The sequence below is a fragment of the Prionailurus viverrinus genome, chromosome B2 (assembly GCF_022837055.1).
Source record: "Prionailurus viverrinus isolate Anna chromosome B2, UM_Priviv_1.0, whole genome shotgun sequence".
Taxonomy (NCBI): Eukaryota; Metazoa; Chordata; class Mammalia; order Carnivora; family Felidae; genus Prionailurus; species Prionailurus viverrinus.
Window position 1 is genome coordinate 16,479,907 of NC_062565.1, and position 25,755 is coordinate 16,505,661.

General features: G+C 39.4%; 1 protein-coding gene across 8 annotated transcripts in view; it reads right to left on the reverse strand.

The window, feature by feature from the left end:
• Positions 1-25,755, reverse strand: part of HIVEP1 (HIVEP zinc finger 1) — a 149,491-nt gene that overhangs the window by 58,685 nt on the left and 65,051 nt on the right. For all 8 annotated transcript variants that reach the window (XM_047858874.1, XM_047858878.1, XM_047858873.1 and 5 more), the window contains exon 3: positions 13,067-13,120. In XM_047858874.1, coding sequence (XP_047714830.1) covers positions 13,067-13,120 — 54 coding nt within the window. The remainder of the gene's footprint in view (positions 1-13,066; positions 13,121-25,755) is intronic.

The window sequence follows — 25,755 nt, forward strand, 5'->3', positions numbered from 1 at the left end:
CTTCCAGATTCGTTCTATTAACCTTATTTACCATTCCGATAAGTACTCCTCCTTACTTCTAAAGAGCACCTCAGAAAAACTGGACTTCTGTGGCTATGCTATAGCCAGGTTAGCAAAGGTAGAAAAGTTAACAACAACCGAGAGGAGACGTTATGAGTAAGTACATTTTCCATTTTTATAAGTTGTTCTAATGTCTTATGACAGGGCTTGTGCAAAAATAGTGAGCTGGAGAGGCAGGAGATAAAAATCTGACTGTTGTTAACAAGAGAGCTGACACGGAGAATAAAATCAGACACCCGGATGTACTTCTGCAGGTTTAAGAAGGTCACCTGGTTGGAGGCTGACTCAGCCTTCAATACAAATAAGAACTTTTTAAAAGACAGTCAGATTTCCTTGTCTTGAAGGTCATTCAGGTTTGCATCCTGTTGCACTTTCATAAGAAAGATTCCAAAAACTCTGGCAATTTTTCTAAGAAAGTCCTAAACGTAGGACTGGGGCCCGTTTCGTTCTGAGTCTTACTCTCCCTATACTTGAAACCACAAGAAAAATACTGCATGATGATACTTTCTTTGAGCAGTATGTGCTCAAGACAGCTCTATTAAATATTCAGGAATTCTGGAAGCCACACAACCCTGGGCAGCTTGAAAGTCAAGTCTTGGCGGGAGTATTTTCACCACAGGGGCAAATGCTACCAATTGTCCCTTCCCTACCCCAGGGACCAGCACATGACTGGCCCTCAATCGAAAAGAAAAGAAAAAGAAAGAAAGTTTAAATTGAGGCTAATGCTAACCAAGACAAGAAAGTATGAAATCCATTTGATAAACATTTCTACCACGAAGGCTCTCGGGGTTATAGCGTTAAACCTTCAGAAAGGTGAAATCCTCAAATCTTCATTCAGAACATCACAACCTCTCACCAGGTTAACGAAGATATTGTTATCTTACCAAAGAATCCAAGAATAGTTTTAATCTTAGTGCTCAAATAAAATCATAAGAAAGGATTCATTTGCAGTGGCTGTCCGCAGTCTCTATTAAAGGTTAGAGAAGAGCTTTAATTTTTGCTCGATATACTTAAGTGAGTTCTGTGGTTCACCGCGGAGACATACAATTAAATTATACAGACAATTTAATATAATGAAAAACTTACTTCAGATACGCAATCTAGGTTATACCAGAAGAAATAAAAAATATCTGTGTAACCACATGTAAAAAATAGGAAGAAAGTAATAGTACGTATTGTTTAAAACTCCTGCCTCTAATGCGAAGGAAGTCACTCTCTTCTCTCCCTCATGCACGTACCCACCCACCTTCACCTATTCAGTGACCGTCTGCCAAGTGCCTACTACTCTATGCACTAGGAACTGGGGGGCAAGTACTGGTGGTGGGGCAGTGGGCAAAAATTAACTGGAGGAATCCCAGCACTCACAGGAGGCAGGGGTGAGTGGGTGAGGGGCAGGGCTTAGCGAGCCGAGGTCTCTCTCATTCGCCGCGTTTTGGAGACTGTCTTCAGGCTAAGAGCCACAGACAGCCACTAAAGGGTTTCATTCAACAGTTTCTGAGTGGCTAACCCCATGCTCGGTGGTGGGCCTCCAGAAATAAACACCCCACAGCAACCCCCTCCTTCCCTGCTCCTGCGCAGTTAGCGCGCTGCACCCCCAATACGATCTGTTCTGCGGTCTGGTGGAGTCTACTTCCCACTAACTAACCATCGGACGACGTGTCGATGCCACTACCTACATTTGTTCTCACTTAAACATTCTTCAGTCCTCTCTGTACCCTTCCTCCCTCGTCCACAGAATCTCATTTGCTGCTTCCGAATCTCTTCTTAAAGGAAACAGTTAATTTTGTGCTTGGTGCTCAGGGCAAAACTCTTAAGGCATCGCCACTCACAATTTTATACTCCTCCCATAGGCGGTCCAATCCAGTAAAACACACTCCGAGTCGTGAAACTGACAAAAGGATACCATGTTTGGGTGAAATGGTACTTTGCTATTTCCACAACAGTGTTTAATTTTTTTTTCTTCTTAGTTTCCAGAGTTTCTCTCAGTTGTTTAATCCATTTTCAATTTATTCTGCCTCCGCTCGCTTTTATTTTCTATTCTTCCTTTCCTGGGATTCTATTCCTTGGTTTCATGCCCACACTGTCTAGTGCCTTCTCTCATCTGTGTTAACAGAAAAGAAAAAGTCTCTCTGTAGGCAATAAGTATCTGAGCTTGCTTCCCTCTTTTTCCTTTTGCCCCATACATAGATTACAGCAGCCAAGTGGAGAAATGTCTAAATAGATCAGCAGTAACACAGATTATCCTGTTAAGTCACCGTGCGACATTATGTACGCAGAAAATACTGAGGCATGTGCATGGGGTCGGTTACCCAAGAAGCAAAGACAGTAAGTTGAACATAACCTGTCCCCCCCCCCCATCATTCTTCCATGAGTCCCCAAGTGAACCAACAGAAAAAGATCCATTCCTTTGTTCTTCACAGTCCTCCGGGACGCGGTCCTCAAAGCCGCTCAAATCCACACGTCGTCATCTGAACCACTTCATCTCTCGTACCAAAAAATGAAGCGGTGGATGTAAATATGTACTCTGTGGACTCTCAAGCAAACACGCTTTGAAATTTTAATCTCCCTGAAATCAGGATTCATTTTCTACTCAATTATAAGAGCACTGTGTCACGATTCAACTGGCAGTGACTTTCCCTTTCTAAATGGTGCATGAAATCAGTGCGCACCTCACCATCAATAGCATCTTGAAGCCAATGGAATATGCCATAAAAATGCAAGAGAATGCAAATCGATGATATCGTGAATCCCATAAAATAAAAATCCTGTTAGCTACTGAAGTTTCTAATTTAATGAATGATTACTCAACAGATAAGTAATCAGTCACAGAATTTGCATGCTGCTAAGAAAGTAGGAAGGATTTTTGCCTGTCGTATTCTATGGGCAACAAAGTGTTGGGTGTTTTTGCATTTAAACACCACGGGTACGGAACGTTGAAAGACATTTATTTTACACTGGTGTACTAAAAAATGCTTTGATTTACCGTTGTGCAAATCATCTTGTATGTGGCTGGCACAGTCTATCTGAACAACAATGATCTCTTAGCATCCGGTGTTTTTAAATCTACAAATATTGACAGGATTGACTTATGGTGCCTTTAGGCCAGACACACTGCCCATATCATTAAAACAATTCTAATCCTTCCGTGGTTCAAATTAGCATGGTTTGTTACACTAGGAGAAAACTTCATGAAACCTGAATGTTTAAATCTAAAATTCCAAGTAATAAAATACTAAAAGAAGAGGGCTTCTTTTCCCTAAAAATCAGAAAATCTGTTGCCGTTCTCCCAAGGGAAATTTGTTAGGCATCACTGCTAGGCTACATAAAACCTCATGAATTTTGCTTCTACCAATTCAGATTTCAGGATAATTTGGCCACGAGCTGAGCTAAGGTGATGGGTTCTTTTGAGGGTTAGACTTTTTCTTTCCTATCTACTCCCCAGGGCTACAAAGAATGTCTGAAGCACAATACAAATTTAGTGAAAAAAGAATGAACTAACAACCTTACAGGAAAAACATGATGCATTTTTAGGGCATTTATTAAGAACATCGAATTTATAAGTGTTTTTATTGAAAATAAGCATCCATTAACAAGCTCGTTTAAACACATTATTTCCGGGGCGCCTGGGTGGCACAGTCGGTTAAGCCTCCGACTTCAGCCAGGTCACGATCTCGCGGTCCGTGAGTTCGAGCCCCGCGTCAGGCTCTGGGCTGATGGCTCGGAGCCTGGAGCCTGTTTCCGATTCTGTGTCTCCCTCTGTCTCTGCCCCTCCCCCGTTCATGCTCTGTCTCTCTCTGTCCCAAAAATAAATAAACGTTGAAAAAAAAAAAATTTAAACACATTATTTCCTAGCAATTAATTTATAAACTCAAAGACCACAACTTGTCAAGAATATATACTTGACGAGTGTTACTATATACTAAAGTAACAAAACTGCATTCCTTTAAAATACTCTGAAGTTCAGACATCTCAATGAAAAGTACACCAGCCTTTCCTCTGGCTGGGAACTTGCATTCAGTAAATTGTTAATGCCCTTCTAGATTTATTACATTTTGATAAAGCCAACCAGGTTTTGTTTTATTGCACAAACTTTCTCCCAAACTATTTTAAAACCTTTTTATCTTACTTTTATGGCATTAACATTATTCATTTGAATTTAATGAAATCAGTCCAAATTTTCCATAATGCACCTCAATTTTAGTCTCAGGAAGGACTTCACTGTCCCTCATCTAAGAACAAGCCCTTATATTTTCTTAAATACGCTTAGCAGAATTCTTAAGGAAGAGAATGTCATTAGCATTAAAGCACATTATTAATATATAATATTACTCCAAATCAGCCTCATTTTTTAAAGTAGCATATGCTGTACTTAAAAAAAATGGGAGTATTTTTTGTACTTCTCACAAACTTACTCATCTTATAAGAAGCTTAAAAAAATTAGGAAAGTAGGTGAGCAAAGTCTAGGTTTCTTATGTACACACTAATTAGAATTCCACAACCTAGTTTTCTGCTCATTAGTCTGTTAGTCTCACTTCAGAATTACTCTGTCTAGTTTTTCCCAGAAACCTAACTTCCCTCAAGCTTCCCCGGATAGCAGGAGGGTAATTCCAGGGCATAAATTATGCCTATGTTAACAAAAATCCTACTTGTCAAGTGATTCCTCGGAGCAAATCTGAAATCACAAAGTTACTTGAGCAGTCAGTATGGATTCCTTACACTGTCTCTTAAACCATATAAACCATATATATATATATATATATATATATATATATATATACACACACATATATATATACACAATATATATGTGTGTGTGTGTGTGTATATATATATATATATATATATACATATATATATATATATATATGCTTAGGACCTCCTTACTCTCAGATCCATGGTAAAATGGATGATTCACAGAAACTACTTTGTACATACAAAACTTTCTGGTGGCTGGAGTATAAAACTTCAGAGTGATATACCCCAGGTGCTGGAAGGAGATGGCTGGCGTTATGGTGGCAATGTCAGGATTTTGCTGTTTGAGACAGAATTAATGTGAAAAATTCCAGTGCAAGCTGACCTACGATCTCTACCTTCTTCAGTACCCACTGTCTGAATCCTATTTTTTCCTGCATTATCACAACATTTTTAAAGGAGGGGACTTACACACTATCATAATCTCATCACTCAAAGGGTCATTTAGAATAGGACTCAGAGATTCAGCTCTCACGCAGTTAGGACACGAAATAATGTTAGAACAGCACAGTCCAAGACCAGGACTCGAAGCCTCCTCATTTCACTTCCTGCCTGCATTCTCCTGGGGGTAATGTTATTTGACATCTTTCAAGTGCAGCTATTTAATCTTTGTAACCCTAAAGTTTATAAGGCGCTGAATTCTAAATCTCTAGCTTAAAATCCAGGAGCGTTTGTGTAGAACATTTCCCGAAAACCTTGAGTTCACAGTGTTCAGATACAGAGAGCAAATTATTTTAGAAATACAAACTGGTTTTAAAAAAACAATTAATATAACATGCAATTAAGTGAGAAATCACTAACAAAAACATAAATAAAATCCCCAAAAATGTGAGGGAAAAAACTGTCAAGAGGGTAAAAGAAGAAAACAGCATAGACATTAATGAAAGCAGTAAATATGAAGTCGTGTACAATTTAACTAAAGCAATAACTTAGAAGGTAATTAATACCCTGAAGTGATTTGAATTAAAAAAAACCAAATGCTTAAAAAAAATTAGCCCAGATTCCAACCTAAGAAATCTGATAACAGAGTGAACCCAAAGAAAAAGAGGAAAAAATATAATAAAAAAGCAAAACTTACTGATAACTTAAAAGGATGCTACAAAAGAGTATGAAGAAAATCAGAAGTTGGTATAATTGGAAGTGAAGCAGACAAGCCTTTTGTAAGACTAATCAAGAAAGAGAGAAAAAACACAAACGAACAAAATTAACAATGAAAAAATCCGCAGCGGTGAAAGAGTAAGAGAATACCACAAATGACTTTTTACCAATAAATGTGAAGACTTAACAGAATGTATAAATTATAACAATATAACGTACTCTCTGATAGAAGAGAAAAAAGAAAACTTGAGTAGATCCATACTATTAATTATACTGATTTGACACTTAAAAATCTACCCTCAACTCCTCTTGAAAGTCAAAATAGGGGCACCTGGTCGGCTCAGTTGGTTAAGGGTCCAACTTCGGCTCAGGTCATGATCTCATGGCTCATGAGTTAGAGACCCGTGTCGGGCTCTGTGCTGACAGCTCAGGGCCTGGAGCCTGCTTCAGATTCTGTGTCTCCCTCTCTCTCTCTCTGCCCCTCCCCTGCTTGCGTGCTCGCTCTCTCTCTCTCTCTCTCTCTCTCTCTCTTAAAAATAAACATAAAAAAATGTTTTTAAAACAAAGTCAAAATATATCCTACAACCTTCCTATAAAGCTATCATTCCAGTATTAAACAAATACGTCCATAGGAAACAGGAGGATAGTTCTCAGATCACCTCTATTGAGCTACTATAATTTTGAAATAAACCAGGCATGGATAATTAAAAGAAACTAAAACTACAGACCAATATCTTCAATTTGAACCTGGATACAGAATACTTCAACAAATATATATTTTTCAGATTTTATTTATTTATTTTGGAGACAATCTTAAGCAGGCTCTGCACTATCAGCGTGGAGCCCAATGCAGGGCTTAGTACCGTGAAACTTGAGATCACGACCTGAGCTGAGACCAAGAGTCCGAAGCTCAATTGACTGAGCCACCCAGGTGCCCCAGAATTCTTCATCAAATATTAACAAATTAAATCTAGCAGTGTATTTAAAAAGATAAAAATCGAGACTAAATTAATTGTATTAAGAGGATGCAAGAGAAGTTTAAACACTAGAATGAGAGAAGGGAGACTATAAGATTAAGCTCTACATATGAAGAAAAACCATTTGATGAAAAAAAGATCCACTTATGATTCTTTTAAAAATCTCAGTAGATCAAAAAGATAACCTCCTTATGCTACTTAAACAAGCACACGCGTGGACGTGCGCACACACACACACAAAACAAACAAAAAAAAAACCCTGACCCTCCCTTCCCCTAAAAAGACTTCAAACATTTTCATGAAATATTAGAAGCATTCCCTTTACAATCAAGAACAAGTCAAGGACGCCAATACTACCATTCTTTTGATTTTACCAGAGCCTACTGGGTAAAACAAGAAAACTAAATAAAGGAACAGTAATTTAAAAAGGTGGAAACAAAACTTTCATTACTGCTAGCATCAGACTGTTTACAAGAAAATCTAAAGCACCTGCAAACAAATTTTTAGAATGAATGATTCAGCCAAGTGGCTGGATACAAGATGAATATACAAAAAATATACTGCATTTCTATTTGCCAACAAGAGCTAAAAAACAATTTCACATATATACACACACAATCAATGTAATCGGTAAAAAAATAAAGTTTCAAGAAATAAATTCAATAAAATAAGTACAAGATCCATATGGAAGAAACTATAAGACAAAGAAAACACAAGTATCAAAAATATATTATTTTTGGAGATAGAAAGCCTGAAAATTGTGACAATCGTCAGTTTGCCCCAAATTCAATGCAATCCCAAACAAAGTCCCAACAAGTTATTTTAAAAGCTGATTCTAAAATTTAAATGGATGAGCAAAAAACTAGAAACAGTCAAAACACTTTAGGAATTTTCCCTGCTGTGTATTGAAACATGTAGTGATAGTAATTAACACATTGTAATATTAACTCACAGATTAACTTCAGAAGAGAACAGAGAGCCAAGAAACAAACCCATACCTATCAAGAAAATTAAGATGAAAAAGAGTAAAAGGAGAATCAATGTAATAAATACTCTGGGACAAATAGTTATCCATTTGGGGTAAAAAAAAGAAAGAAAGAAAGAAAGAAAGAAAGAAAGAAAGAAAGAAAGAAAGAGGAACCCAAACTCACACTGTATTTTTTTTTTAAATAAACTTCAGATGTATTTTTTTATCTGAATGTGAAAGGTGTTTTTTTTGTTTTGTTTTGTTTTGTTTAGAAGAAAACAGAGAAAAAACATGTAAGACATTGTGGGAGGGAAGAATTTAAGGCAAGCAAATATATTTAAAAATCTCCAGAAAAACAACAACAAAAAAATACTAATCATAAATGAAAAAGCTTAATAGTCTGATGATATTGAAACCAAGAACTTCTGTGTACCAAAAGGTACTTTATTTATTTATTCATTTTTAAAAATTTTTAAATGCTTATTTATTTTTGAGAGAGAGAGAGAGAGAGCACAAGCAGGAGAGGGGGAGAAAGAGGGAGACCCAGAATCTGAAGCAGGCTCCAGGCTCTGAGCCATCAGTACAGAGCCCGACGCGGGGCACGAACCCACGGACCGCGAGATCATGACCCGGGCCGAAGTCGGACGCCCAACCAACTGAGCCACCCAGGCGCCCCCCAAAAAGTACTTTAAAGAAAGTAAAAAAGTAAGCCCAGAACTAAAGCACATAACATGAATAAAGAGCTGTTATCCAAAATATATTTAAAAAAAAAAGATGTTTAAAATGCATAAAAGATACAAGTAAGCATTTCAAGAAAGTGGTATACAAGTGAAGACATGTTTAACATTATTACTAATTGGGGAAAAATAAATCCAGAACAGAACAAAATACTATTTTTTACCCATCCAACTGGAAAAAATAAAAACAATGACAATACCAAGTACTGGATAGCACAAAATGAATTCTTAGACACTGATGGAGGAAATGTAAAATTTCCAAAAAACTCCGGAAAACCATCTCGCATCATCTTATGAAGCTAAACATCTACGCTCCCTGTGTATGTCCTGGAAAACTCACACATGTGCACTAGGCTATGAGAGTATTCGGAGCTGCACTGTTTGTGACAGCAAAAAGGGAGAAGTAACTGAAATCCATCAACAAGAGAATGGAGGTACATATTGCGTCATGTAATAAAATATTGTTACAGCAATGGGAAGAACTAGCTACTTTCAACAACATGCATACATTTTAGAAACAAGGTTGAGTGAAAAAGCTGTTAAAATTTGGGAACATAATTTTATTTTTAAAGCTCAAACTCAAGCAAAGCTAAAAAGTATACTGTTTGAGAATATGTAATTATTTTTATGAAGCATTAACACGATGAACATAAAGTTGAGGACGGTAAATACCTCTAAAGAGCAGACAGAGGGAAATAATGACGAGCACGCAGGTTGATGCAATGGTGTTGACGATGCGCCAGTTTTCACACTGGGTGGTGGAATGAAAGATCACCATGTTGTTTTTATGCTTTTAGGCACCTGGGTGGCTCAGTCGGTTAAGCGTCCGACTTTGGCTCAGGTCACGATCTCATGGTTCATGAGTTCGAGCCCCGTGTCGGGCTCTGTGCTGACAGCTCAGAGCCTGGAGCTTGCTTCGGATTCTGTGTCTCCCTCACTCTCTGCCCCTCCCCCTCTCGTGCTCTGTGTCTCTCTCTCTCTCTCAAAAATAAACGTTAAAAGACAAAAATTTGTAATACATTACATATATTAACTTACATATGTCAAATATTGTATGGTAAAAATTTAAAACAAAGTATTAAAATTAAAGCTTATACAAAAGATAGACTATGAAAGCTCTCCTGAAAAACCGATCTATTTATTTCTTCCTAGTTTATACATTTTCCATTCCCACATCTGTGACATTCACTATTTTATTTAAATCCCATGTGGGGCGCCTGGGTGGCTCAGTCGGTTGAGCGTCCGACTTCAGCTCAGGTCATGATCTCACAGTCCGTGAGTTCGAGCCCCGCGTCGGGCTCTGTGCTGGCAGTCGGAGCCTGAAGCCTGTTTCAGATTCTGTGTCTCCCTCTCTCTGACCCTCCCCTGTTCATGCTCTGTCTCTCCCTGTCTCAAAAATAAATAAAACATTAAAAAAAAAATAAATCCCATGCAATAATTTTAAGAGTAGTGTCAAATATGATGGATGTTAAGAACAAGTAAAGAGCACTGTGAGGAAGAATATAATGATGTTATGGAGAATTATGTGAATGTTACATGTTACGTTTACCCCCAAACTGATTAAAATTAAAATAAATCAAAGTCATCTAATTTTCATTCATGTATTCTTTCTCTCTAGAAAGAGTAAAAGAAACACATTAACATAATTTAGTGCCCTTCTTTATTTTATTGGTGCGTAATGGGCAAAGTCACTTTCTTTGCCACCCTATTACACTAAACAGATTAATCTTTTCTTAAAATGTTAGAAAACAATAAAGATCTATCAATGACCGAGGTGTTTTTTCTTTTTTGGTGGGTTTTTTAAGGGCTTGCCATTAGTGCTAGATTCAAATTAGTTACTTGTACTAATGGTTAAAAAAAAAAAAAGAAGGAAAGGAGAAAGAACAATAAATAAATTGAACAATTACAGTATCTTCAATGGAGGAAAAAACCTTAGAACCACAGCATCGTAGAACAATAGCCATATATAGAAGAAAAAAGTCAAACTTTCAGGGGGAAAAAGCAAAGGCCTGTTGAAAAACTAGTGAAATTAAAATAAAATTAAGAAAAAAAAAAAAAAGGCGGTGCCTGGGTGGCTCAGTCGGTTAAGCGTCCGACTTCAGCTCAGGTCACGATCTCGCGGTCCGTGAGTTTGAGCCCCGCGTCGGGCTCTGTGCTGACAGCTCAGATCCTGGAGCCTGCTTCAGAGTCTGTGTCTCCCTCTCTCTCTGCCCCTCCCCCATTCATGCTCTGTCTCTGTCTGTCTCAAAAATAAATAAAAACATTTAAAAAATTAAAAAAAAAGAAAAAAGGAAAAAATACTGAAAAAGTGATCTGCCCTAGATGAATCATCCTAATAAAAATAACAACAAATTTTTACAGCATATTATCCAAAGGAAAAAATGAATTTCCTTTAATCAGCAGCTCAGCCAGCAAAGATTTGAGAAATCTCAATACTTTTATTACTGAAAGATTTTTATCTCATATTGTTAAAGACAAAATGATATTATTCCTTAATTATATTTGAGAGAAAAACTATTTCATTTAAAAAAAAATTTTTTTTTAAATGTTTACTTACTTGGATGGGGGGAGGTGTGAGCAGGGGAGGGGCAGAGAAAGGGAGACACAGAATCCGAAGCAGGATCCAGGCTCTGAGCTGTCAGCACAGAGCCCGATGCAGGGCTCGAAATCACAGACCGTGAGATCATGACAAGAGCTGAAGTTGGACGCCTAACCGACTGAGACACCCAGGCGCCCCAAAAACTATTTCATTTTTAATTTGCCCCAAATGTGTGCGTAAAAATGAAAGCCAAGTAGTAATTCTAGGCAGCGAACCGCACAGAACAATGCTCACTTGGTATTCATCCTCGGTCTTAAATAAGTGTAGCCTGCCAAGTGTAGCCCACTGGATTATTCTGAAACTCATTATCCAATTTCTTTTTCTAGAACCTTTGTTCGCTTCCTCCTTCCTATATAGGCATTTAGTTCACTGTTCTTAAAATTCTTTGCCACAGGAGTAAGAAAGAAGGAAATGCAAAACAAGCACACATTTATTTTTCTCCTTGCAGCAGCTCTAAACCATTACTGGATGTAAAGCATCTCTTACAGCCTGTGTGTCTTAACATGCTTTACGTCTACAGCAATGAGGGAAGGGACCTTTAGTCAACCTTGGAAAGGGACAGCATGGCTATAGTGATTTCTCTGTTCTTTCTAGGCTTTTCTGCAAGAATATCACTAAAGGATCCTGTTTGTTATGGACCTTCCAGATTGCATGGAAGAAGGGGGTGCAAGAAGAAGAAAATGGAGAGACACTTCAAGGTTGCTGCACATCACAACATAACTATTCAGACCAACCCCACAGCATCTTGGAGGTTCGCAGGTTGGTCCAAGGGCTGGAAAACCTGAATAGCCAGAAATATTTCTACTAAAGATACTTAGCTAGGAACCTAAATGGATTTAAAAAAAAAAAAAAGAAAAAAGACTTTCCATTGGATTCATATATAGCTAAATTACTGTCAAAATATTCCACTATAATTAGAAAATATAATAAGGACAAAGAAATAATAAGTCATGAAATATAAATGCTATAATGGGAGCTTTAATTATATCCTTTTAATCGATTTTACTCATTAACATACAGTGTTGGGAGACGATCCACCTGTCTTCCCCTCTCCACAGACTATTTAATATTGAATGTATTTTTCATATTATCTGGAAAAACGAACACTAGGTTTTCTACCATGAAAACCAATTTTTGCCTTTAAGTTTTTTATACAAAATTACAACCATTGTAATTAATAAAAACCATAAAGCCATATAAAGGAAAGTTAAGCTTCCTCAAACCCTTCCTTCCACCTTTGTAAACATATTTGTGTGAAATGTGTATAAATATGTAGGCGTGTATGCCTTTGAAATTTGATTAAACTTACAAACTGAGATATTTTACAAGCTACCGTGCAATTTCGTTTTCCTCATTCATCCATAAACCACCACTGTCAATTGAAAGAATTAACGTTTCTTGAAAAGGTGCATAATATATCCCAAAATACAATGTATTAAACTGATTCAACCATTCTTCCCCCTGACTAGCATTCATATAATTTTATCTATCTTGGGCTTTCATCATTACAAAAAAATACTGCATCACAAGAACAGACAGAGATAGGCACATACATGTTGAAACACAGGCATCACATTGGTACTTTTATTGCTATGGGACAGTCTCATAAATAGGACTTTCGAAAGAGCTGCAACAATCTCTCATAATCCTACCAGCAATATCTTAATTTGTAGAAACAGTTACAGAATAGCTACAGAAGTAGCTAAAGCACTTCAGGAAGTAAAGTCCATATACTTTCAGGTATCAATCAGTCTAAGGTGATTTCTAATTCCGTGATATGTTTTCACTGATAGATTTAGTAAGGCTGCAATTATAGGGATCTGAATAGGAATCTCTGTTAAGAATACAGAATACATTGGGGTTGACTTTAATTTACCTTTTTTTGACACTTCTGCCCCATTAAGTTCTTTTTGTGCTTCTTCAATTTTATCTAAGAAAAACAAAGAGATTTTACAAATCAATGCATCAAATACAAATAAGAATGCAGTAAGAAAACACACTACTTATACAAGGAGTCTCATACATAGTAATCAATATTTATTGAATTACTTATGAAATAAATATGTGTAAACTGTTAAAGTAATGACATATTCCTTTATTTTAAAAATGAATATATAATTTCAATCACGTCTTTGTCACGAGGACCAGTTGCAATCAATGAATGTTTCCATAATGCAAATAATTAGTGCGTTTTAAATACTGAACGATAATTAACACATGTTTAGGTGCCTAATAAATACCTAAAAATAAAGCTTTCCTTATAAAGACAACATTAATGCCCAGCAGTGATTTTATTAGAGAGATGTAACAAATGCCTGCTAGCTTAGAAACAAGTCTAAACGAAGTCCATGGATGGCCTAAAACCTATGCCAAACATGGAGGAAGGAAAAGGAAGAACCGGGCGAGAAATGAAAGGAGAAGCAGAAGAATAGTGGAATACCCGTCCCTCTTGCCAACGCTTGGTACCAGGATGGTTACGTATGAAGTGTGTGGGTAGCCGACTGCAACAGACAGCCACTCTATCAGAGTAATGAGTCTAGAACTGTTACACGTGAGCCAGTTCTGAACGATCAGGTGTAACCCACAAGCAATGAAGGTGTAACCCACAAGTAATAATTACCAAGGCGCGGGGAGGGCTGCCCCAGGAGCGGACAGGAGAGGGTGATGAGCGTGGGCCCAGAGCCTGCAGTTGTTAGAGCTGAGGCTCGGGGCACCAGTGGATTTTGTAAAAAAGCGGGTGTTCTCCTTTGGTTAACAATTAATGTCAGGGCGCCTGGGTGGCTCAGTCGGTTAAGTGTCAGACTTCGGCTCAGATCAGAGTTCGTGAGTCAAGCCCCATTTCCAGTTCAGCGCTGACAGCGAAAACTCGCTTGGCATTTTTCTCTCTCCCTCTCCCTCTGCCCCTCTCCCACATGCGTGCGTTCCCTCTCTCTCAAAAGTAAACATAAAAAAAAAAAACAACGATTACTTTAAATTGTATAAGGATGTACTTATTTGATGATGAAGACAATAACTAATTCCAGCTTTAATACGGGGGCCTAAGTACTCGTTATAATGGTATAAGTTACAAAATTCCCAGGGTACGTTCTTGTACTGAAAAGAATACAGTACCAATAATTACATAATATTTTAGTTAATGCACGGAAGTATCATTTAACAATTTTCAAAATATTGGTACTTCAGCCATTTACGCCCTCTGGCGTCCACCGCCAGTTCCCAAAATGGTCTCCGGTGCGAGGCCTACCGCCACCGGCCACGCAAGATCAACTTCCAAAATGTATCCTTTTCCAAACAAATAAAAGACACGGATCCCCACCACAGGGGCCCTCTGAACCACCTGCTTCTTCTCCCATTAACCTTGAGGAAGAAGCCAGAAAATTCAGAGAACCTTCCATTTTCTGATCAAACTTCTTTTAATCACAGGTTGATTCACCCGGTCGGCAAAATAAAAGTGGAGTGGGAGCAGCAGGAAAAACGGAGTCGAGCTAGCTTCAAGTATTAGACACTGTCAGCACTGGTCAAAAATAAACTTTCATCCTGATAAGTGTATCCCCACAGCAATGTCCTATTTGTTTGCTAATTATCAGATCCAGCATGAGATCTACAAGTAGAGGTAACCTAGAGAAATATTACAATTTTTCTTATTCACAAATTTTAGTTATTTCTCATGAAATGACAAGTGAACTGGAAACGGTCCTAAAAAAAGAGAGGAAAACAAAACAAAACAAAAAGCAAAACACCTCTTATTAAATGTAGAAAGTGGACCCTGCATCAGCAGTAACTTTATTTCAAAAAGAAAACTACCAAATGCATGGATGAAATCTGTGTTAACATAAGTAACAAAAGGACAAGGGCCGCTTTTTAAAAAAGTAAAATATATGAAGTATGCTGTATACCTTTAAAATGTAAAGAAACAAACCATGAATTTAAATACACAGTCCTTGAGAAACATAAAAAGGAAAAAACACTCTCATTTCTATGCCAGCAGTCCCTCCAAACTTAAGAACCATAAATATATACATACATATTATATATATTCTGGTAGTAATGACTGTGTTTAAGAGTTTATGCACACATAATTTGGCATTATATAATAAAACCCCTTTTTTTATTAACAGAAGCGATTGTGGCTCAAAGCAACAAAAACTCATGATTTAACACATATTTAAGAATAACTGCTATTCAGTACACTGAGGTTTGGCCACCTTCTGCTTGCGCTGGTAACATAACAAATTCTTAGAAAAATGACCTCAATTTACATGTGATCACAAAATACTGGTCTTTGTTGTTGAATTTTCAATTAAGTTGCCTTTTTCTCTTGATAATAACTATGCATAAATCAGCAGATTTAGGACATCTACTTTGGTAGGTATAAGTATCTACTTAAATTCTTTTACCGAAAGCCCCAGTTCAATAGGTAAATACAATTTTCATTTAGAGAGCTTGTAATAGTCAGTATTAAAAGCCTTTGCTTCAATTTTTAGACAAAGTCCTGTTTATATTTAACCTATGCTTTAGGATTTTTCAGGTCAAATATGTTTCGGAGACACTCCGAAATCACAGAGAAAGGACTCATACATTGTCTGCTCTTAATTGGTTCATACAAGGCAATTTACTGATTTTTAAAGCACTATTTATCATTTTTTCACTATGACGCAGAGCAATAAATGCGTTTTTACATTTCAACCAATTACACATGTGTACACAGAATTCAGAAACAAACTTACCCACACTCCATCTTCCATCTTTTCCTATTAAAAATGAATAATGCTCCCTTGCCCAGCCAGCTATATTGATTTTACAACCCACTGCTGGATTCAGAACCTGATATAAAAAGAAGTTCCCTACGCATCTTTTTTACTTTTTATTTTTTTCCCCTTTTCCCTTTACCAAGGGTAACACTTCCCAGCAGTAATACACGATCTCACTTGTAAGCCTTGATTTGGGGGCCTGGGGGTGTTACTTAGAATGGGATCTCAGATTCGGAGACACCTTCCATCATGCCCTCCATGACACTGTTATCTGAGGTAACAATCTCACACAGAAATACACATCGAGAAATAAACTGTAGTTTCTCGGTTGCTGTTGTTTAAGAATAAAAATAGATATGTAAGCAAAATGGACATTCACACCATGTCGGTCAGTCTAAAGTGAGTAATGCATTCTTACTGTAATGAGTTTTTAGCGTATTTAAGATGTAATTCTAATTAGTTCAATTTTTACTAAATGTATTTGGAAGAGCTGTCACCTGGTAAAGACTCCAGCAACATGAATGGATCCATAATCTTTTCTACAATCCAGAGGGGCCCATGGCTGAGCAAGTAACAGGCCAGGAGAAGGGAGAAGCTACTAATCATGTAAGTCGTATTTTGGTTCTGCAACTGTTGAAAATTTACAACTTCTTACAGATTTCCTTCCCCAATAAGGCACAGAAATTGTGAATGGTAAAGATTATGAACAATTTTGTACAATGCCTCACATATTTAAAAACTTTTGTACACGCAAACCATGTAAAAATACTTTATTTCCATCATCCATAAATAATTAAAGGGAAAACATCTCTTTATTTGTGAAAGATAATCTGAAACCATGGAGCAAAAAAAAAAAAAAAACAAAACCCACCCCAAAACAAAAAACAAAACCAAAACCAAGTCCCGGAGCCCTTAAGAAACAACCTTTCTTGGGGCACCTGGGTGGCTCAGTTGGTTACGCGTCCCACTTTGGCTTAGGTCAGGATCTCACAGTTTGTGAGTTTGAGCCCCATGTTGGGCTCTGTGCTTACAGCTCAGAGCCTGGAGCCTGCTTCAGATTCTGTCTCCCTCTCTCTGCACTCCTCCACCGTTCACACTCTGTCTCTCTCAAAAATAAGTTAGCATTAAAAAAAAAGTTAAAAAAAAAAAGAAAAAAACTTTCTTGGGGTGCCTGGGTGACTCAGTCAGTGGAGCATCCAACTTTTGATTTTGGCTCAGGTCATGATCTCACAGTTCATGGGACTGAGCCCTGTGTCATAGCACAGAGACTGCTTAGGATTCTTGCTCGCTCGCTCTCTCTCTCTTTCTCTGCCCCTCCTCTGCTCACTCTCTCTCTCTCTCTCTCAAAATAAATAAATAAACTTTAGGGAAAAAAAAAGAAAATAACCTTTCTTTTAGCGCTCTGGGGAGAAGACTGAATAATTGAAACAAATCACAACAGTAAAGCAATCCTCCTGGTAAGTTTCTGCTCTTGACCATTTCCACCCCGTGGTGAAGTGGGGTGGGGGTGGGGCTCCCTGAACACCACCCCTCAAGAGCCTCAGGATGCAGGGCATCCCAGCTTTGGGGACCAACACACAAAGTCGTTAGGATTTGATTTCACAAAAGCTGTGTTTTCACTGTGGTGAACATCCACCCCGTGTCAGGAACAACAGGAGGGGCTGAAGACGGGAGAACAAGCCAAACCAAACAGACAGGCTTTCCTGGAGGGGCTTACAGATGATCATACCCTTTAAACAATCCCTTGACTCTCAATTTGAAGGTAAATATAAAGCCCGGGTTCCGCTGTGTGGCCAACTCACAAGGTCCTCCTCGGCCTCACCCCCAACCCCACCGCTGTTTTCTTTCCAGCTTCAGCCGCCCCCTCGGGGCGTCAGCTCCCACCCCATCCCTTCTCTTAACACCCTCATTCACAGTCTGTCACTCCCTGCTCTGTGCCACCACCAGACCTTGCATGCGGAACCCTGTCTCTCTGCGGTGACCTGTCTCATGATCATTAGTAATCATGACGGTACAACGGCCCTGCATGATTTACTGACTGGAGAAATGCTGGCAATAACCTGCCAGGCTGCAGAGAAGCGCTGGTGCATTCTGAGAAAGAGAAAAAGGGATCCAGGCACACAAACTTACAACCGGCATTGGGTGGTTTCACTGAAGAACCCAGCATCATATCCTCTTTAACGTTACAGATGATTTCGACATTTGGGAAGCTGTATGCCTACCGTGAAAAACACTTGAGTAAACTCTTTCTTACTCCATGCGATCAAGAACAAATGATCTCTACCTTCATTTCACTAGCTCATCCTTCTCTGCCACTTTTCGGATCTGTACCTAATAACCCCGGCTCTGACACCACAGACTCTCCCTCTTCCCTTGGCCCTAAAAGCACAAAGCAGAAAAGCTAATAGTAGAATCGTATGAAGTAGATCCTAATGAACTGTAAAAGGCACCTCTATTTACTGAAAGAGAAGCCATCTGATTGAAAAAGGATCACCATATGCGACTGTACTATTTTTACTACTAAATAAGCATAACTCCTACGTCCCCTCGTTACCCGTCAGCACAAGCTCCCTTACTCTTACTGTTAACTGCTACAGCTATTTCAGTAAGACTAAATATAGACAATGATGTAATGTTAAAAACGCATCTAATACCCATACATGCTTTTAATTTTTTTTTAATGTTTATTTATTTTGAGAGAGAGAGAGAGAGAGAGAGAGAGAGCGAGCGAGTGCCAGGGAAGGGCAGAGAGACAGGGACAGAGAATCCCAAGCAGGCTCCGTGCTGTCAGTGCAGAGCCTGATGCTGGGCTCCATCTCATGACCTGAGCTGAAATCAGGAGCCTGAGTGAGCCACCCAGGTGTCCCCAATACATGCTCTTTTAAATGATACTTGTCCCTAGTGTTCACTACTAAATCAGCTAAGTAAGCCCACATTTGTAAGTCACACATTTTAACCTGTAGTTACACATCTTTGTGCCTCTGGACCTGTGTCTTTCAGGAAGAGGACACTGTGCAATAATGCTGAAAATGATTATCCAGACCAGTAATATTTCAAATTGGAAAATACTGCCTGAAGTATACAGGGAAAAAAATACAAGACTCAACTCTGTGCTAATGAATTTGAAAATTGTGATTGATTAGTAAAAGGTTCCAGAGAGCATGAAATTACTCAACTTGATCCAGGAATAACCACGGATGAAACGAAGAAAGTTACCAGAGGACGACAAAGAACTACCTTGTTTAAAGGTTCCAGGCCCAGATGCTTTTGTTATCAAATTCTTTCCAATTCTGAAAAGTAAAGCATTTCCTAAAAAGTTTCAGAGCACAGGATAACACAAAAGCTGTTCTAAGTCATTTTATAAAGCTGATATGGCCCTGACATCAATGTGACCAAAGGGGAAGAAAAATCAGCACCACAGACAAGTTCCATATATGAATATGTATTTAACAATCTATATCAAGGGGTTCTTGGGTGGCTCAGTCAGTTAAGCATCCGACTTCAGCTCAGGTCATGATCTTATAGTCCATGAGTTTGAGCCCCACATCAGGCTCTATGCTGACAGTTCAGAGCCTGGAGCCTGCTTCATATTCTATGTCTCCCTCTCTCTCTGTCCCTCCCCTACTTGTGCTCTGTCAAAATAATAAAAACACATTAAAAAAAAATAATCCCTGGAACAGAATAGAGAACCAGAAATGGACCCACAGATGTATGGCCGGCTAATCTTTGACAAAGCAGGAAAGAATATCCAATGGAATAAAGACAGTCTCTTCAGCAAACGGTGTTGGGAAAACTGGACAGCAACATGCAGAAGAATGAACCTGGGCCACTTTCTTACACCATACACAAAAATAAACTCAAAATGGATAACAGAACTAAATGTAAGACAGGAAGCCATCAAAATTCTAGAGGAGAAAGCAAGTAATAACCACTTTGACCTCGGCCGCAGCAATTTCTTACTCGACACGTCTCTGGAGGCAAGGGAAACGAAAGCAGAAAGTACTATTGGGACCTCGTCAAGATAAAAAGCTTCTGCACAGCGAAGGAGACAATCAGCAAAACTAAAAGGCAACCAGCAGAATGGGAGAAGATATTTACAAATGATATATCAGATAAAGGGGCAGTATCCAAAATCTTTAAAGAACTTATCAAACTCAACAGCCAAAAAAACAAATAATCCAGTGAAGAAATGGGCAAAAGACATGAATAGGCTCTCTTCTAAAGAAGACATCAGGTGGCTAACACATGAAAAAATGCTCAACATCACTCATCATCAGGAAAATACAAGTCAAAACCCCACTGAGGTACCACCTCACACCACTGAGAATAGCTAAAAGTAACAACTCAGGCAACAACAGATGTTGGCGAGGATGCGGAGAAAGAGGATCTCTTTTGCACCGCTGGTGGGAATGCAAGCTGGTGCAGCCACTCTGGAAAACAGTATGGAGGCTCATCAAAAAATTAAAAACAGAACTACCCTATGACCCCGCAATTGCACTACAAGGCATTTATCCAAGGGATCCAGGTGTGCTGTTTCGAAGGGACACATGCACCCCCATGTTTAGAACAGCGCTATCGACAATAGCCGAAGTATGGAAAGAGCCCAAATGTCCATCGATGGATGAATGGATAAAGAAGATGTGGTATATATATATACAATGGAGTATTACTCGGCCATCAAAAAGAATGAAATCTTGCCATGTGCAGCTCTATGGATGGAACTAGAGGGTATTATACTAAGCAAAACTAGTCTGTCAGAGAAAGACAAAGATCATATGACTTCACTCATATGTCAAATTTAAGATACAAAACAGATGAATATATGGGAAGGGAAGCAAAAGCAATATAAAAACAGGGAGGGGACAAAATATAAGAGACTCTTAAATACAGAGAACAAACTGAAGGTTGCTGGAGGGGTAGTGGGTGGGGGGATGGGCTAAATGGACAAGGGGCTTAAGAAGGACACTTGTTGGGATGAGCCCTGGGTGTTACACAAAGGGGATGAATCACTGGATTCTACTCCAGAAATCATTGTTGTACTGTATGCTAACTAACTTGGATGTAAATGAAAAAATAAAAATAATTAATAATTTAAAAAACAACAATCTATACCAAGAAGTACAGGGGCGCCTGGCTGGCTCAGTGGAGCATATGATTCTTGATCTTGGGGTCGTGAGTTTGAGCCCCATGCTGGGGCATAGAGATCACTTAAGAAAACTTAAAAAAAATTAATTTTTTTAAAAGAAGAATATTCAAAGTTTGAAAAGCCACACCCAAGTAGGGTGTGAAATAAGTATGCAAGGATATTTCAGTTTTAGGAAGGATATTGTTGTAACATAACTGCAGCAGGACAATGGAGGAGGAAAAAGGTAACAATGTCCAGAACGGACTTGACTAAATCACATCTATCGTTAGTATAAAAACAAAAAAACTACAAACAAAAACCCGCCAACAATAAATAGAAAAGGACAGACTTCACCCTATAAACCAAGTATTATTCTAATAAGCACGCTAAAACAAAGAAACTGACCACTAATCATGTTCTCATTTCCTTGAGGAAGTCTTCCCCAACCCAGTCTCCTACCACTGGTCCGCACCCCCAGCACCGTGCTCTCACCCCCAGAGCAGTGTTCACCACCGCCAGATCTTCTGGGATGATTTCTACAACGTTAACACACAGGATTTATTCAATTCAGAATATATTAGCTCCCGTGTGCTAGCCTAAAGATACACAAAGATGAGCAATTCTACGTGCAGGAACTTACAGAAGGAAACAAGCCATCTCTCTACACGCGTACCAGTGTGACTCTATCCACAGGGTGCTAAGGGAACACAGAACGGGGAGATGTGGCCGTCTTGGCAATGGGAAGAGTCCTGAAACAGCTTCATGGATGAAATACACAGGCTGAAAATAAACAGAAGATGAGTGGTCTCACCATGGAGAGTGGATGAGGGCATTCAGGTAGGGGATCATGAGGAGGTTGCAAAGGCAAAGAAGAAGACAAGAAAGTGTGTCAGGAACTCAGAGCAGTTTGGAAACAAACCTGGAGAGAGCAGGTCTAAAGATACAGGATTTGGAAACTGCTGTCTTACATATCTAGTAGTTAAAACTATACCACAGAGTTGGTGGAAGTGAAAATATGACTTACTCTATGAAGTGACCTGGCCATAGGTAGTGAAGATCTTTGAAAACCCACTCGTCCTTAAAATTGTGACTGAACTGCTGGAAATCTAGACTGAGACCATGAAAGGAGTGGAGCAAAGGCCATTCATCACGGTGCTTCTTCTACTATGAAAAACTAAATCATCCACAGCGCCTGGGATAAAGTAGGTGTTCAATAAGTATGTGTTGAGTGAATACTTGAGAAATGGTCAAGTAAATATGGTACCTCCACACGACAGAATATTAGAAAACTATTATACTATAGGTTTCTGGAAGGAGGATCTACTGAGCCAATAACTACAGTAATGGTGCCCCCAGATTATATAAATTTTAAAAGATTTGACAAAGGATTTTAACGGGCCACCTACTCTCCAGTTAAGAATCGTGGCACACTGAGAGGCAGCTCCAACTGTTCAGGAGTAGGTAGAAGAAAGGGAAACCCAAGAAAGAGACAAAAACAAAACACAACAAAAGGAACGCATGAAAAAATTAGAACCAGAAATAATTTTAGTCACAGAGATCAAGAGAACAGTGTTTCATTGTCCAATCAGTAGATGAGGCAATCCAGAAAGACTGAAAAAGCTTCACTGGGTTGAGCAATTAGGAGGTCCTGGCGATGCTTTGCAAAAGCAGGAGGTGAGACGAGGAGGCTGGGGGGCCGAGGGCGGAGGCAGTGATGGGATGGGAGGCAGAGAAGAGACCAGGGCAGAACTGTATTTCAAAACATTCAGTGGAGAAGAAAAGGGTGAACTGGGGAGCCACTGAGAAACACAGGGTTAAGAGGAAGACGTTTGGTATGGTTTTCAAAGACGTTTATAGGCACAAGGTGGGGAGCCCATAAAACGAGAGCAAAAATAAAGGGAAGAAGAGGACATATGCAGGGGCAAGACCCTTAAGGAAGCAGAATAGAGCATCCAGAGTCTAGGAGAAGGGCTGGTTTTGAACAGGGGGAGAGCCAGGGCCATCCTCTGAGGTCACAGGGAAGGAGAGGAGAAGGTACGTCAGATGAAAAATCTACTGATGGGAAGGATGAGTTTGACGGAGCGCAGATCCAATGGACTGGATTTTACTGAGAGAAGAGGCATAGCGTAGCTGGCTACAAAGAAAACGGAGCTCAGTGCTCGCTTCGGCAGCACATATACAAAGAAAACGGAGCTCAGTGTTTCTGCGACAGGTCTTCCAGACTGGCTAAGGTGAGCCAAATTACTGACGTGAATGGAAGAGCTGACCGGTTTTAAGGCCCTTTTATTTAAGGACAAATAAAAGCTCTTGATGAACAACAACTAGGGAATCTGTGAAGTAGAAACCCACGTGTATCTGACGGCTCCCATGTGCACAGCAGTGCTGTTTATCCTAACAAAGTCTGGCAACCTGCATGAAGAATTGGAGAAGGAATGCCAAATTTGGACTTTTCCAGGGGGAAGGACGAAAAGAATTCCGCCAGACGAAGGCGCTAGAGGATGGTTCCTGCAAGCAGCCAAATACACAAGATGGGGTAGTGGCTTGGTGGGTGGTGGGTCAGGAGGAGCCGAGGAAGGAAAAGATGAAAAGTGAAGGCAGGGGACAGGGAGCAGGACCAAAATGTACCACAAAATTCCAACTGTGAAATGCCTAGCCTTGCTGTACTTCCACGCATATGGAAAAGTATACTTTTATGTATTTTGCAGAATTGTCCATTTATCTTTAGGAAAGCATATTTCCATTGTGACACTGAGAAAAAATTAAAGTTGTTCAAAGAGAAAAGTTAAAAGCTTCACCATGCTTTTAAAATTATGGATCAAGGGTGCCTGGGTGGCTCAGTCGGTAAAGCATCTGACTCGGTCTCAGGCCATGATCTCCCTGCCTGTGGGTTCGAGCCCCGCGTCGGGCTCTGGGCTGACAGCTTGCAGCCTGGAGCCTGAAGTCTGCTTCAGATTCTGTCTCTGTCTCTTTGCCCCTCCCCTGCTCACGCTCTGTCTCTCTCTTGCAAATATAAATAAACATTAGAAGAAATCTTTTAATAAACAGATAAAACTGTGGGTCGACGAAATGCAACGTTTCTTCTATAAGAAAATCATCTTCATAGCAAAACTAACTATGGGATAACAAAATGTACACGGACACACTGAATATGTTACCACTAAACCATCTCAGGCTTTTGAATTATTTTTTGTCTCTTAATAACATATACCTGGTTTCACTTTGCAGACAGTTCCTTAGCCTTGATGAGCAGAGCTAAGTATTAGGCCACTGTATGCTAACTACTTATAATAGTGGGGTAACTATACCTTTCCACCCCTAGAGGGAGCTGGGAAAACCACTGGTTTTTAGAGCTGAGCACACGTTTCCTAAGGAGTCAAAAACTAAGCAAACTCCCAGAGTCTCCCTCCTGAAACTTCACCTAGGTTCAGAACCCACAAGAAGTTCCATCGAGGAGGCTAAGTCTGATGCAAGCTCCTTCCTCAGACGGCTGCCAAAGCAAGGTCGGGTCCCTCAGGGCCACTCTTCTGGCTCCTGGCTTCTGCTCTTTCATGCATCACCTAGAACAGCAGAACTCAAGCTCTGCTCCCTTAGTAATGGAGTCATTTTAAAAGTCTTCATATGAAGGCTGCACCCCACATCAATCAAATCAGCATTAGAAGTTTCCCAGGTGATTCTAATATGCAGCCAAACCTGAAAAATCAATGTTCTGTAAATTAAAGATATTATCAGGTCAAGATTCAAAGTTGTACAAAACGCAAGCAGTTAGGGAAAAAAACGTCTTATCAGCTGGCTCCTTGAAGCAACTTTTTATCAAGCCACAGGGACGGGGAGCAGGCAGCATCTGCCTTATCAAGGGAGCTGCTGATGTTGGGAGAGACCAGGGAAGATAAGGAAGGTCAAATTCCATGTGTAGTTCATGGCTAAGGGGGTGCAAGCAAAGTATACAGCTAAGGTGCAAACCCAAAGCATACATTCCTAATAAGCATTATATCACAGATAGATCCATTTATTACCAAGATGAAAATCGATCTCCACCTGAAAAAATGTATGTTTGGAAACACAGAAACTATTTAAATGTAATAAGCTACCGCACAAAGATGCTAAAATTGACATGGAATAATACAGTTTTCCAATAATCACATTAAAACACGTGGCCTATCTTGGTTCAGATATTATTATTGTGAGAGTATGGCAACACTGGTATCCTCATCCCATTTGATGCTTTCTGATGTCGTGGATGGGAGGAGGTAGTCATGGTAACTATGATGGGGAGAGAAAGGAATATGAAGACAGAGCATTCTTATCCTGAGACGTTAAATGCCAGGTTCCACTGAACTTGAGTTACTAACCCAGTAACAGATTCACTCACATACACATACACGTGTATGCCTCCATGCATGCATACACACACACACACACACACCGCAAATTCAGGGGTAAGCATGTAAATATAGAGATGGCTGAGAGACACCCAAGAGGTATGGATCTCAAAGTCTGAAAAGAACTCTTCTGCTTTTCAGGCTGGCTATCTGCCTCATCCCTAGTCAGCAAATAACACATCTATTTTCCCTTTAATTTTTTAAAAGCCTCTTATTGAAAGAAAGAGAAGGGGTGGGGGAAGGAGCGAGGAAGGAAAGGAGGAAGAGAGGGAAGGGAAGGGAAGGGAAGGGAAGGGAAGGGAAGGGAAGG